The sequence below is a fragment of the Brassica napus genome, chromosome C8 (assembly GCF_020379485.1).
Source record: "Brassica napus cultivar Da-Ae chromosome C8, Da-Ae, whole genome shotgun sequence".
NCBI lineage: Eukaryota > Viridiplantae > Streptophyta > Magnoliopsida > Brassicales > Brassicaceae > Brassica > Brassica napus.
Window position 1 is genome coordinate 20,717,847 of NC_063451.1, and position 16,152 is coordinate 20,733,998.

Sequence of the window (16,152 nt, forward strand, 5' to 3'; positions counted from 1 at the left end):
ATGATCAATGGCATACAGGCAGTGTTTTTAAAACCGGACCGACCCGATGGTTGGACCGGGTTCGACCATGAACCGGTTATATAGCCGGGTTGGTCTAGTAATTGGTTCGACCATGAACCGGCTACATAGCCTGATTATATTTCAAAATTATTAAACCAATAAAAACCACTAAAACTATCGAAAATCTGTAAATCATCCATATAAACAAAAAACTAATTTATATTTATAATATTTTATGTTCAAAATTGATTTATATTTTAACTATGCATCATGTTTACTAATATTACTTTTATATTTACATGCTAAAAAAATATTAAACCATATTATTGAATAAGGTTTGACCCGGTCGAACCATATTGAACCGTGACCCAAAATATTTCCGGTTCAGCTTCCGGTCCGGTTTTAAAAACACTGTATACAGGTAAATAAAACGAAATACAGGGGCCTTAATTTAACTAATCCTCTTTACCTTTTAGCTTCAAAACTCAGCTCCTTCCTCTTGTATCATCTCGGAACGAACACAGTTTTAAAGGAAGAACAAAAAAAAGCAACAGAAACCCTAATTCGCGAAGAACCCTAATCTCAAAATTTCTGTATGTAAATGCATCTGAAGACTTCATCTGTAGCAGAACGGCGGTTCATCGGAAAAGAAGCCGCCGCTTGTTTACCTTCCTCCGATTCAGATCCCAAACCTAAGATCAAACATCATCGTCCTCTTCAGGTGCCCGAAACTGCGCAATCTCAGAGCCATCTGACCGTTGAAATTGCTGATTCATCGTCTCCGCCTCAGTCTTCTCACCCGTTTGATCTCCGCCGAGGGGGAGGAGGAAGCAGCCGCGCAAGCCTGGGCTCGATTTTGTCGTTTCTGTCATCATCTCTTCCGTCGATCCCCTCCGCGACGAATCAGAAGCTCCTCCGCCAAGTCCTTCGAGTCCGTTTGATATGCTTCCACCTCCGTTTCCTGCTTCTCCTCTCCGTCCCTCCTCTCTACGTCTTCTTCCTCTTGATCAGTTTCCGCTTCTTCCTTCTCTTCGTCTTCTCGATTCTCACCTTCTCCTTCATCCTTTCCATCTCTCTCAAACTCGCTCTTCCTCACCTTCCATCGATTCGCCTGATCATCGCTCGCTTGCTATCCCTCAAGCTCACCCCTGCGAGATCATCTCCCTCTTCCTCCTCCCAGGTTGTTTGGTCAATCGGGTCAAAGCCTGTTACAGAGAAGAAGACCAGTTCAGGGTCTTGGGTTCAGAAGTACAGCTCTGGGGATGTGTACGAGGGAGAGTTTCATATAGGGAAGTGTTCAGGGAGTGGGGTTTATTACTATTCGATGAAGGGTAAATACGAAGGGGATTGGGTTGATGGGAAGTATGATGGATATGGAGTAGAGACGTGGGCTAAAGGAAGCAGGTACAGAGGTCAGTACAGGCAAGGGATGAGACATGGAGCTGGGATCTACAGGTTTTATACAGGGGATGTGTATGCTGGTGAGTGGTCTAATGGACAGAGCCATGGATGTGGTGTGTATACCTCTGAGGATGGTAGTCGTTTTGTTGGAGAGTTTAAATGGGGTGTCAAACATGGCCTTGGTCATTACCATTTCAGGTAAAAAAGTCGTTTGTTAACTTTGTGCGTTCTCATTAATTAACATGCCAAGGTGAGGTGGTGTGGGTTTGAACACTGAAGAGTCGTTTAACTTTTGTAGAAATGGTGAAGTTTCTGTATAAGGGCCAACTATTAACCAGTGTGGAACTGAAATTAATGTGGTTTCTGATAGTTTCTGGCTTCCCATCTGAACTTTCTAGTTAAGCCTCTAGTTGTGTTTTGACTTAGGATGCTGAGTTAGGCCTATGTCTGTGTTAGGCTGCATATACGCTTTTTTTGTGGCGTTACTTACCTTAAAATAATTCGAATCAGTTACCGTGTTTTCTTGTCTAGTGATACCTGCCTAACTAACTTGAAACGATACCTCTGTTGCAGAAATGGTGATACATATGCTGGAGAGTATTTTGCAGACAGGATGCATGGTTTTGGAGTTTACCAATTTGGAAACGGGCATCGGTATGAAGGAGCCTGGCATGAGGGGAGAAGGCAAGGGCTTGGTATGTACACATTCAGGAATGGTGAGACACAGGCAGGCCATTGGGATGACGGTGTTCTCAGCTGTCCTACCGAGCAGACCACCCGTCCTGGTTCATCCTTTTCCATCAGTCATTCCAAGGTTCTCGACACTGTCCAGGTAACTTATAAGCTTATCGTACTCCTACTAATACATACAAGTTTAGGTACTTTGAATTTTGTTCATCTCTCGAGGAGTTAAGAGACCAATTTGTAAAAATAGTTTTAATTTTCACATGTGTGTGATTGGTACAAATGGAATACCCACATTAGGTTTGGTCCTTATCTTTTTCTTTCTTCAATCAACAGCAAGCTAGGGAAGCAGCCGAGAAAGCACATGAAGTTGTGAAAGTGGAAGAGAGAGTGAACAGAGCAGTGATGGTAGCAAACCGAGCAGCAAATTCTGCTAGAGTTGCTGCAACAAAGGCTGTTCAAACCAAAACATATTACAGTAGTGGCGGCGATGATCCCTTATGAGTTCGTGTGTCAAAGCTTTTGATATAGTCACAGTCATGAATCTCACCTCGAACTTCTTCGGTGACATGAGAGAGAAAAATAGAGACATCTAGAGAATGGCAGTCAAAATTTGCATCTCCGATGAGATTATCTTGAAGGTGGAACCACTTGGAACCAATGTCGAGATCTCATATAAGTATTAAATAAGAGATCTGGCTATGGAGCAAGCAATGCAGGTTTACATTTTTCTTCTTTTCTCCCAGCTCTTTTCTTTGTTATGAGCAGGCTGGTTTATAAGCTGTACATAGGTTGTTGAAGAGTAAGCAATGTGTGTTAACAAAAGATCTTTGTAACAAGCGTAACCCATGTAGAGAAGCAACAAAACATTGTCTTTTACGTTTTCAACGTGTGAATAACAAACATCTCTTCCTACTAGATTTCTTTTCAACAGAAAACGACAAGTTATAATCAACTTGACACGATCAATCAAGATAATGTATAATGAATTGACAGAAGATTACATATATAATGGCCAATGACAAGTGCCAACAGATTCATCTGATCTTGTAAATGGTTATGGTCTTCATCCAGCTCCCAGCCTCTTGATGGTACGATCAGTGCTGTCATAAGTCATAACCATTCAGACAAAATTAATGAACCAGAACTATGAAAAAACTAACCACAAATTAGAAGAATTAAGCAACTGGTTTCTTGTAGGTGGCATAGCATAACCCGAGCTTTACAAAAAAAGTGAAAAACAGAGCTTGTGTCACATAGTTAAATGGGCCCAGGCCCATGAGACGATTCTCGCCCGCTCTCAGGTCCCCGTTTTAGTCTAACATGACCGGAGAACTCCCCAAAAAAAACTAGAATAAGAGAAGAGATGCAGAAATCGTTCTCGTTGATCCAAACGGTGGCAATCTCCGGCGTATTCTCCGCCGTCTCTTGCTGGTGAGTAATTATTCTCCTCCCGCCCCCTTAACTCTGATTTCTCGTTTCCATTTCTTCAATTTAGGGTTCATAATAATAAGTCGTGTGTTAATTTTCAAGGTATGGATTCATGTTCGGTAGAGAATCGGCGAGAAAAGAGCTGGGCGGTTTGATCGAAGATCTCCGTCGCGGAGGTTCGGACTCTGGTTCTCCTCCCCCTTTCTTGAGTTAGGTGACGATAGCTCTTTTTGCACTCTTGTTTGAGCAATTATTATTGTATAAACTGATGTAATCTCAGATCCTTGGAGTTATATGAAAAATCACTAGACATTTACTATCAGTGTAAACCACATTGATTAAGATCATAAGGATTGTAACACTCTACTCTTTCATCTCCAATGTTTATTATGTATCAGACATCAAGAACATGAACTTTACAATCAGGGCAGCGTTGGTTATTTGAGTCTAAATGATCAATACATATGTGTTATTTCATTATGTTCAACATCGGCCATGTATACAACATATGTGAGAAATTAAACTAGAGAAGTCTCTTCAACCATCTCAACGATCCTCCTGCCTCTGACAAATCCCACAGAAATCTCACTTCCTGTTTGTGTCTTCTTCAGAGAGTCGTCTCCTCCTGCCATGACCACCTTCCTTCATGTTCTTAACAAACTCTCCACTAACTGCTGCCAGTTTTGTCCCTCAAACCACCTCTTGTTCATTCTTAGGTAAGTAAATGATGTCTGCAACCACTTGTCTCAGGTCAAGTCATCTCTCTAATGCATTCTCCCCTGCTAGCCTGCCTCGTTGCGCTCTGGACTTGTTTAACCAGCCTTCCGGCGAGCAGTTTGCGTACTCAGGTTGTTCTCCATGCCAGTGAAGCTGAACACAATACCATGTGTGTTGAACAGCTTACTATTGGATTGTGTTGTAAATTTGTAATACCCAGCGGTTAGCTCAGCAGCGTTTGACCTGGTGTTGTAGTGCCAGTATATTCCGGCTATTTTTCCTGATAGCTTTGCCCCGGTTCCTTGAAAGATTGCTTTCGCCAAAGTTAGAAGTTTGTGTCCGTGTTCCAGTAGCTTCCCTGAATACCAATCCATGAAAAACTTTCCATATATATTTACTGTTCCATCTCTCCTGAAAAAACTCAGTATCTTCTGGTAGGTTCTTGTACTCGCCAGCATCATGAGGCCCACTTGTTCCCCAGTTAGTCTTCTCGACTGATTCAGCATATGCTTGAAGCGACGATCTCAAATACTGCAAATCAAGAAGTGTATAGTTATGTAGAATATTGGTGCAGTTAACTGTACACTATACAATATGTCACTAGCTTAACATACCTTTTCATAGCACTGAAACTCTCCAATTCCCGAGAACTTCCGGGTCCCATTGCTCTCAGGGTATGATGGGTATCTCAACTCTCCACAAGGTCCCATTCCTACTTGAATTTCCTGCAATACATGAAGAAATGATGTGATTAGGTCACTGTATATATACTGCCCATGTCTTATATGAAGTTGATTCTTTTTTTCTTTAAAAGAGTCTAGATGCTTGCTTACCGCAAATGACAACTTCTATGTAATTACTGAATCTTTCACGGAAACTCCTTATAAAATCTGAATTGACCTGGATAGGTGTTCTTCCTCTTAAGGACATGCACATTAATCACATCCCAAGGATATATACTCTGGATTCCTTCTCACAGATTTGTCTGTGTAGACAAGATCAGGGTTCTTGCTATTTCTTCAAGCACCCATGGTGGCAAGGGAATACTAGATTGTAAAAAGAGACAAACATTAGCTAGGCTAGAAGTGAGAGACAGAGATCTTGTTCAAAAGGGAGAAACTAAAGTTGCTTTCATTACCTGCAAGAGTCTCCAACGTTTCTTCCACATTATACTTCATAGGTCCATCTTTCTGAACCATCTGTATAAGCTCAGCATAGCCTTCAAGTTATACTTCATAGGTCCATCTTTCTCAATCAATCCCCACCAAGCATAAACCATTACACTACTGCCTCAAACAGGTACACTCTTCGAACCCTCATTTCGTAGTTAAGAAACAAATTTGTTACAAGAACTGATAGTATAAACTATAGAACATACATCCCCCATTCTCTATCATGATTCCTTATGTTAATTTAAAGACAATAGTGATGTATTCTTGCCAAGTATATACATACATGAGCTCAGTTTCTGGTTTTGTTCGGTTAACAATGATAATATGCATGTTGTGAGTCTTATGACCTCTACGGACGCTTTAGTGTGACTCTTTGTATCGGAAGTCTACGGTACGCAGCATTGTAGGACAAACATGATTGTGACGAGTAATATTATGTACATGCAAAGTTTTGAGCTTTATTATGGACCGATGGTCGAGGTTATGGATCTGTTCATACATGCATCTGCAAGAATCAATAAAAAAAATAATGAGTAAAATGAGTTGATATCTTCTTTCCACATACACCTACTTGCTTAGCCTCCCCACATACATAGTTTCTGACTTTGATCTTCATTGCTTGATCTAATTTGGTCTACATCTGATTAGTGCTTTGTGTCTTGACATTGGTTAGAAAAATCTAGTGTGTGAGTTAAAAATCGTGGGATGGTGACTTGTTTTATTGACTTTAGGGAGTTTGATACAGTTGAAATAATGGTAAATTCATTCATGTGTGTATTTGCTGGGGCTGAGCTTGAGTGAATGTCGCTAATCTTCGTAGACAGAAGCATATAGTGGCTAAAGCAGACTATATGGTTTGGTCATATAGTTTTGTCACCAATTCATCATAGGCTTAAGTTGTTAAACTAAACAAGTCAGAACCTTAACATCGGGTGGTGCATCGGGTTCAGAAAGTTGTTAAGCGCCCCGAGTTCGAAACCTACCACTTAAATTTACTTGCCTATTTGCGTGGCCAGATAGCATATGTATTTAACTCCCATGTAGAGCAACTGGGTTTGCCTGTCGTCGGTGGACCGGCCCTGGGAATTAATCAAGCCTTGGGGTTTATCCTGGGTTATCAAAAAATAGAACCCTTGACAATTAAGCTTTATAGTGTCATTGTCTTGCTTCGATATTTTTCTGCTTTGTGAAATGTGATAAGTGTTCATACAATAGATATGCGAGAAAGTTAACGAGTTTGTATTTTCCCAAAATCAAATAAATATCTTTTCGCATTAGCACAAGATATACTCTCCCACTCTCCTTTTATGTTTGAAGCATGACAAGACATAGTTTCTCATAATTCAATACACAGCTCTGCGCAATGCAAAGATATTTTGATTAGGAGTCATCAAGAGAGAGGTTTTCAAGATTCTGCAATGGGGAAAACTGAGCCTATACGGTTGTTGCCAAGTAGGTAACATTTGACATTAACATTGTATGGACCCAGCTGAATATGGCTTTCTTCTCTTCACTGTGAAGACTTCACACGAATAAAACACATTGTGTAGAGAGCCAACTCGAACTCTGGATCGTTAGCAGCTGATGCTCATGAATCAGGCTGTAACGGAATCATAAGTGTGATATCTCAGTTAAACACCTGCATGTTTCCTAGTATGTATATTGGAGGAAACATTATGTGTTGAATGAAAAGTATGTTACTTTAACAATTTCACCGGGGAAATCTATATAGCCTTGATAATCTAATGTTCCTTTGGCTTCCTCCAGGTAAAACTACATTTAAGGATTTGAAGATTTTAATGATTTTATTTGGCAAGAAAGAAAGAAAAAGGGTTGTACCTGAAGCCAGAAACTTGTTCCGCACCAGATTGTTTGATCTCACCTACAAAGACATGCCAGAGGTACCAAACTCAAATGTTGAAATGTTTTAGATCCCAAACCATGTGTGAATGCCTTATGGACATTCTTTCTTTTGGTTCCCCCACTGATTCTCCTGTGGTGACATTATATATAAAGCTTGACCGTTATGGGCACCGGTGATGATGTCACTTGAATTTTAACTGACAATAAAAAGCTTTCTAAATTCTACGTATTAGTTTATTAGCAAAGTTTAAGCAAAAAAAAAGCTTCTACGTATTGTGTTCTTTTCAGCTAAATCTCCCGAAACTCCTTTAGGTTCTGAGTGAAAAGCGAAACTTAAAAGTGTAAGAACCTTATTTCACTACCATAAGACAGCTGATATTTGTAAAGAATAATAAGAACATAAATCAAAATTACAATACCGAAATAAAGTAATAGAAGAATTGCAGAGTCGAGATGATTAATCTATTTCCTTAAATCTTTAAACGCCCTGTAGTGTGACGGTTTCATAATGCTCAGATTCCCAGGATACAATTGCAGCATTGTTTCTGTTTACCATCACCGAAAAACAGAATCTATCGAACCTAATTTTGTTATGTACTCTCAGACTTAAAATAAAAAAAATACTAGCATAACTATTCTAAGTGGGTTTTCTCCACCATGATTTTGATCGTATGAATCTCTGTATATATAGGAGAAATGCTTTATTCCAAAAGCAATAACTTGAAAATAAAACGTACACATTAACTCAAATAATTAAATTTCAACCGATCATTATGAGAGTCAATGGCAACGTCTTTTACAATCAATAGCAAAGATATTTCTGAATCATAAAATTAATTTGATTTTGACCCAAAGCATTACTAGGGTATTAGACTAGTTGTCTATTTATCAAATTAATTTTTAATTCCAAACCAGTCTATTCCAAATTTAATTTGGTTAACTCGGTTTAATGTGCGAACACATTTTAATGGACTATATCTTTTTACTAATATACAATAGTATATTTATATGGTGATGAACCATTTTATTACTTCAACATATAATATATAAACAAGAGGACTTTCACCTCGTATTTTTACGTGGGACATTTATAATTAATAACGCTCGTTTAATTTGTACTTGCCGCCCACAGTTAGTTGATTTTAATTTTACAAGTACAAATGAAAAGAAAAAGATAATGGCTTATATACGATAGTGCCATAAAATGTGTTCTTTTTCAGTAAATTTCGTAATTAAAGTAACAAATGTTAAGTATTTGTGGAGGTATTGTAATTGGTAGAAATATCAAAAATATGTTCCTATTTTCTACCGGAACGAGATAGTTGACTCATAGCATGCAAATTTACGAATATATATATAGTAGGTGCAATCACAAAAGAAGTGTTTAGAATTAAAATTATATTGATAAAATGTTTTAAAATATTACAAAGGATCTTTACTTTATTAAGAACACTCAGTACAAAGAGCTCTAGAGATTCTTTATGATTTAGATCACTCAACTCACTTGTATTACAACACATTCCAAACCTTTATTTATAGTCTACTGTCTAAAGAATATTTCTTGCAATATCCTTTAGAACTTTAATATCTTACAATACATACAACACAAGTTATATCTTACATTACACACCACACGTAATTGTCAGAGCATTAGCATTAGCAGTAGCAGTATGCTATAGTAGCAGTATGCTATAGAAGCAGTATGCTGCAGGAGCTGTATGCTTTTGCTAAACTGTTTAATAGGATGATTGGTAGAGCAGTATGAATATGCTATTTAAAATTATTATAAAAATTAATATATAATATATTTTATTTTTATTAATATATTAATATATTATTTTTAATGAATATATATATATATATATTAACATATAAAATTAAAAAGATATAAAATTAATTTATTTTATTTAAAAATTTAAAAATTATGTTTATATCGAAAATATTATTTAAAAATAAAATTTTTAATTAAAATATCTATATTTTAAAATAATATTTTCACTTTTAAAATAAATTAAATATATAAATTAAATTATATATTTTAAATGTGAAAAACTATTTAAAAAATATTTTTATTATAAATTAATTTTAGAAATCAAAATTTTATTTTTGGGATATAAAAATAATTTTTTGATATTATAAAATAAAATAAAAGAATTAATTATATATTTTCCTTAATTTTATAAATTATGTATGCTAATGCTCTTCTAAAAGCTTCATGTGAAAGCATTGGCCAAAGAGCATTTGGAGAGCATTTGCATTTAGTAAATGTTTCTCTAAATGTTTTTCTAACAATTGTTGATCGGATAATGTAGAGCATAATGCTAATGCTAATGTTCTACCAATCATGGCCTAACTCTGATATATAATGTAAGATATGATTTGTGTAGTATGTATCGTAAGATATTTGATATCTAAGGAATATTTCACTAGTCGTCTCTACACTCTTCGTATGCAGATAAACAATGCTCATAATAATCAATCATAATCCTATGTAGTTGGACGCCTAAATCATGAAAACCATAAAACAATTTTGTTACGATCTATTTCTCTCTCGTAACTATTATATAGTACTATGTCCACACAAAGTTAATGCTTCATTCTATATACCCATCAAAAGAATATTAAATACCACTTTGGAAAATTCAAAGTTAGAATCTTATTTACCTCCGAATTAAAAATTCGAAATCTATTCACCATAAACCATGATTAAGCTTGGCTTAATGTGTACCAACATATGTTTAACCATTAAACACCAATCACCTGGCCAAACTCAAATTAAACCAAGAAAATACTCTAGAAAAGTTATTAATTTTACACTCATCCGAAAAAACCAAAAATTTGAAAATCAAAGAATCAAAATTCCCAAATCGTCAAAATCGAGAAGAATCGGATTATTTTATCCCTACTGGTTTTAATGATTTGGGGATTTTTACCTTTTAAGTCTTGGGTTTTATTTCTGGTGAGTGTGAGATTAATCGCTTTAATAAGGAATTTTCTTGGTTAAGAATATAATTGGTACACATTAAACCAAATTTAAATCATGGTTTAAAGGTGAATAAATTTTAAACTTTGAATTCATGAAAAACATGTATTCACTACAAGAAAACACAAGATTAACGAAGAAAATTAACGAGGAATATTTTTCCTCGTTAATTTACGTCGACTTTACGAGAAAATTACGCGGAAAAATAAAATCAGCGTTATTTCCTCGTAAAGTAACGACAAAACAGTTTCGTCGTAAAGTCGATGTAAAGTGACGTGACTTTTATGAGGAAATCGTATTTCCTCGTACATTCCACGTAAACTTAGCGTGGTCTTTACGAGGAAATAATTTACGTCTACTTAGCGACGAAATTTTGAATCCACCAACTTTGTTTGTTACACGTTTTTTTTTTAGCCACCTAACTAATTTTCGTCGTAAATTCGTAGGAAAAATACAATTACTAGATTCGAAAATTTTCTATAAATAGGGACGTTTGAACATCATTCTAAACACACCAACAAAAAAAACGTGAAAGAAAAAAAAATGGCTGGCTCCGAGAATATTTTCGAGTTGCGGAAGTGGATGTATATGCATAGAGATGCTAACGGAAGAGTGACGAAAGAATACCTTGCGGGGCTGGAGACATTTATGCATCAAGCAGATTCAACACCGCTCGCCCAAAAAAGTGGTAAGATGTTCTGTCCTTGTCAGAAATGAAACAATTCGAAATTGGCAAACCGTGAAAATGTTTGGAAGCATTTAATAAATAGAGGTTTCACGCCAAATTACTATATCTGGTTTCAACATGGAGAAGGTTATAATTATGATCAGAATGAAGCTAGTAGTAGTAATAGCAATTTTCAGGAAGAACCGGTTGATCATCATTTGCATAATGAACATAGTTACCATCAGGAGGAGATGGTAGGTTATGATAGAGTTCATGATATGGTAGTTGATGCATTCGTAGCTCATGATGAAGACGAAGAACCTAATATAGATGCAAAAAAGTTTTACGACATGTTAAACGCGGCAAATCAACCACTTTACAGTGGTTGTAGAGAAGGTCTCTCTAATTTGTCGTTGGCTGCTAGAATGATGAATATTAAAACTGATCACAATCTATCTGAAAGTTGCATGAACGAATGGGCAGACTTGTTTAAAGAGTATTTGCCGGAAGACAATGTGTCTGCTGATTCTTATTATGAGATTCAGAAACTGGTTTATAGTCTTGGGTTGCCTTCAGATATGATAGATATTTGCATCGACAACTGCATGATCTACTCGGAAGACGATGAGAAGTTAGAAGAATGTCGATTCTGCAAGAAGCCATGATTCAAACCGCAAGGACGGGGACGTAATAGGGTACCGTACCAAAGGATGTGGTACCTACTAATTACAGACAGATTGAAAATATTGTACCAATCAGAGCAGACAGCTGGAAAGATGAGATGGCATGCCGAGCATACTCAGACGGATGGTGAGATGACTCATCCATAGAATGCAAGAGCCTGGAAACATTTTAACAAAGTACATCCGGATTTCGCTAGCAATAGCCGAAATGTGTATCTCGGATTATGCACAGATGGATTTAGTCCGTTCGGAATGTCTGGGAGACAATATTCATTGTGGCCAGTCTTTCTTACGCCATACAACATGCCACCAGAGATGTGCATGCAACGGGAGTTGCTATTCTTGACCATATTAATACCTGGTCCGAACCATCCAAAAAGGTCCCTGGATGTTTTCCTACAACCACTGATAAAAGAGTTGAAGGATTTGTGGTCAATAGGGGTGAGGACGTATGACTATTCAACGAAGACAAATTTTACGATGCGAGCGATGCTTTTATGGACCATAAGTGACTTTCCTGCCTATGGGATGTTGTCTGGATGGACTACACATGGGAGATTAGCTTGTCCATATTGTAATAGAACGACTGATGTGTTTCAACTGAAGAATGGTAGGAAGACAAGTTGGTTTGATTGTCACCGTCGATTTCTTCCCATTGGCCATCCGTACCGAAGAAACAAGAATTTTTTAGGCACAAAAGGGTTGTGAGAGACACTCCTCCTCCATATCTAACTGGAGAACAAATTGAAGCGCAAATCGACTACTACGGAGCTAACGAAACAGTTCGTTGGGGTGGTAATTGGCATGTCCCTCGCAATATGCCTGATTCTTACGGTGTTCATCACAACTGGCATAAGAAAAGTATATTTTATTGGAAGGATCTTCTTCTGCACCACAACCTCGATGTGATGCATATAGAGAATAATGTCTTTGAGAACATCATGAATACAATTTTGAATGTCCAGGGAAGACAAAAGACAACATAAAATCAAGGTTGGACTTGCCGGATATTTGTTCAAGAAGCGAGTTACATGTAAAAAGCAATGGACAAGTTCCAGTTCCGATATTCAGATTGTCTTCGAAAAAAAGTCGGTGTTGTTCAACTGGGTGGCATCAGAAGTGAAGTTCCCCGATGGGTATGTTTCAAATCTCTCTAGATGTGTTGAAAAGGGTCAAAAGTTCTCTGGGATGAAGAGTCATGATTGTCATGTCTTTATGCAACGACTACTGCCCTTTGCATTTGCGGAGCTACTTCCAACAAACGTACATGAAGTACTTGCAGGTAGTGTTTTATAGCGCAATAATTTTATAACGGTTTAGTTTGCAAAATAATATATGACTAACAATGTGTTTAATTGTTTTTGGAATATAAAAGGCATTGTAGCATTTTTCAGGGATCTGGGCACACACACTCTTAAAGAAGAAGTTGTGGAATAGCTTCAGGAGAACATTCCCATCTTATTATGCAACTTGGAGAAGATATTTCCTCCCAGATTTTTTGACGTCATGGAGCATCTAGCTGTCCACCTCCCATATGAGGCGTTGCTTCGTGCACCTGTACATTACGGATGGATGTATCAGTATGAGCGAGCCATGAAATATTTGAAGAGAAAAGCAAAGAACCTCGCGAAAGTTGAAGGTTCTATAATTGCTGGAAGTTTGACGGAAGAAGTTTCTCACTTCACATCGTACTACTTTGCGTCAAAAGTACGTACCCGGAGAAGAGCTCCAAAAAGATATGATGATGGTGGTGTTGCGTCAACATATGCAGTTGCTGGTGTTCCAGATCTCTTTAGCCAGATTGGGCGACTCGGAGGGAAGTCAAAAGAGGTTTGGTGGTCGAGTGAAAAAGACGCTCATAGTGCACACACTTATATTCTACTCAATTGCGAGGATCCATTGATACGTTATTTTGAAAGGTAACATATATGGACACTTCTAAACACATATAAGTATAAATTATATAATTGCGAGAGATTCATTCATATAAAATGTGATTTTACAGCCTATTTGTTTCTCAAGTCGAAGAAACATTTCCTGGTATATCCACAAGTGACGTCGACAAAAGGAAACATCAACACTTTATTAAGTGGTTGAGGAATCAGATATTAATTAACTCAAACTCTTTTTTCATACATTATCTGTATTTCAACGTTCTCTTTATTTTTGCAGGTTGATTATGACGACGATGCAGACTATCCTAAGTGGTTACACGAAGTAATTCAATCTCCACTTGTAAAGGTCACCACATCACAGATGTATTTCACACGAGGCTATACTTTTCACACATATGAGTATGGCAGACAGCGGGCGACCAATAACTATGGAATATGTGTGAAAGGGGAAACATATTTCTACGGGATCTTGACGGAGATTATTGAAGTCGAATTTTCAGGGATATTGAAGCTGATATGCGTCCTCTTCAAATGTGAATGGTTCGACCCCGTCATCAACAGAGGTGTTCGGTTTAACAAATTCGGTGTAGTTGATGTCAACAGTGGACGAAGGTACAACAAATTCGAGCCTTTCATCTTAGCTTCACAAGCAGACCAAGTTAGTTTCCTTCCATACCCACGGATAAGAGATTCGGGTATAAATTGGTTAGCCGTGATCAAAGTTACACCTCGAGGACGAATCATCAGCGGAGAAGAACCACCTTTGCAAGAAGAACAGATAAATGAAGTCGAGGAACCTGAACAAGAAATTGATGACATCCTTCTCATTGATCCGCATAATCATGAGTACGAAGATCTTACCGACGATGCCACAGAGGAAGCTGTTGAAGACGAGTTTAATGAAAATGATGATGTTTCTAGTGATGACGAGAATGTTGATGTATCGGATTGATGTATTTGATTTTGTGTAAGGTAATGTGGGAGTTTGTTTTATAAATAAGATATTGAGATACTAAGTTAAGGAATGGGGTTTTGAATGGAAAGAATAGATTGAGGTGAAAGAATATATTGAGTTTAAAGGGTAGATGGGTTTGGGGTTTGGAATATATGAAGTAGAAGATAAGGAATATGGGGTTTGGGGTTTCGGATTTTAGGGATTTAAACATAATACTCGTTAATTCCTCGTAAATAAACGTGGAAATTATGACGAAATATAAAAATAAAGAACGCGGGGCTCGTTAATTCCACGTAAGAAGAAATCGTCGTAAAGCCCTCGTAAGCCAACGAGGAAATAACGACGAAAAAAGAAAGAAAGCAGGGCTCGTTAATTACACATAAGCGCAAATCGTCGTAAATACCTCGTAACCAAAAAAAAGAAAGCTGGCCTTGCTAATTCCTCGTAGAATAAAAACTAGAAAAAAAAGAAGAGAAGAGAAGAAAGATACTGGAATCACATGTGGCGAGACTTACTTAAGTCTAGCCCACATGTGTTCCAATATCTTTCTTCTCTTCTTTTTTTTTTCAAATATTTCTAATTTGAAAAGCATTTTGCTGAGTTGTGTGATTTGAGATAGGGTGTGATTTGTGAGTTTGTGTGTGGTTTGAGAAGGAAAGTTGCGGGTATTTATAGAAAAGCGGGGCTCGCTAATTCCTCGTAAAAGGTTGACTCGTAATTCCACGTAAGCTTAATCGCCGTAAAAAACTCGTAAACCTAAACGCGGGCCTTTGTAATTCCTCGCTACTTCCTCGCACAATAAAACACGGGCCTTTGTAATTTCTCGTAAAGCTAAACACGGGCCTTTGTAATTCCTCGTAACTTTACGAGGAAATAACGCGGATAAGTAATCTTATATATACTCCCGAGCGCTCACTCTTTCTTTCCTCTCCACTTCCTCTCCACTTCCTTTCTATTTCGTAGCAATGGTAAGTCTCTCTAATTCCTCTATAATTTGATTAGTTTAGGATAGATTAGGTGGTTAGTATAGGGAATTTAGAAAGGTTTACGGGTTTTATGTTAATTAGTGTTGATTAGGTGGATAATGTAGGAAATTATACTGTTGATGTTAATTTTAAAAATTAATTTTTTTTTCCAGACGATTCGAAAGAACAGACTTACTCCCCATTACAGACAGATGTTCGGTGAGCCTGGTAGTCGTTTAGACCCGTCGTCTTCTTCAGCTCCCGGTTCTTCTTCAGCTCCCGGTTCTTCGGGTCCGGAGATTGTCCCCGAGACTCAGCCTTCTCAGAGAGTCTCTCAGTCGCCTTCTTCTAGTGCACCATCGGTTCCTCCTGTGCCTCCTCCGATGATGCCTCCTCCTGTGCCTCCTCCGATGGCTCCTCCGATGCCCGCCGATGTTCATCCCGATTTGATGGTGCCTCCGTGCTCCTTACTCGCAGTACACTGTCGAGGACATTCTTAGTCTACCAGGCAGAGAAGGTTTACCAGTCATCGACCCCGACCGACCGGACGGAACTTTGTGGTATGCTACATTAATTTTTTTTTCATTCGTTTAAAATTCTTTTATAACATTAAAAAATAATTTATATTTTAAATTTGTTTTTTTTTCAGGTTTGGGGTTGACGGATGTCTTGCATCGGACGTAACCGACACGATCAAATGTTACTTCTCCATGCCACATCCGAACTAGAGTAAGAC

General features: G+C 37.6%; 1 protein-coding gene and 1 pseudogene across 1 annotated transcript; one reads left to right on the plus strand and one right to left on the minus strand.

Moving 5' to 3' along the window:
* Positions 1–476: 476 nt before the first annotated feature.
* On the plus strand, positions 477–3,003 carry LOC106397048. Its single transcript, XM_013837589.3, has 3 exons — positions 477–1,599; positions 1,975–2,233; positions 2,422–3,003. Exons 1-3 carry the CDS (start codon positions 602–604, stop codon positions 2,587–2,589), a joined length of 1,425 nt encoding a protein of 474 aa, XP_013693043.1. The 5' UTR covers positions 477–601; the 3' UTR covers positions 2,590–3,003.
* A 194-nt stretch (positions 3,004–3,197) lies between these two features.
* Positions 3,198–4,943, minus strand: LOC106398299 (annotated as a pseudogene).
* Between the last annotated feature and the right edge of the window lie 11,209 nt (positions 4,944–16,152).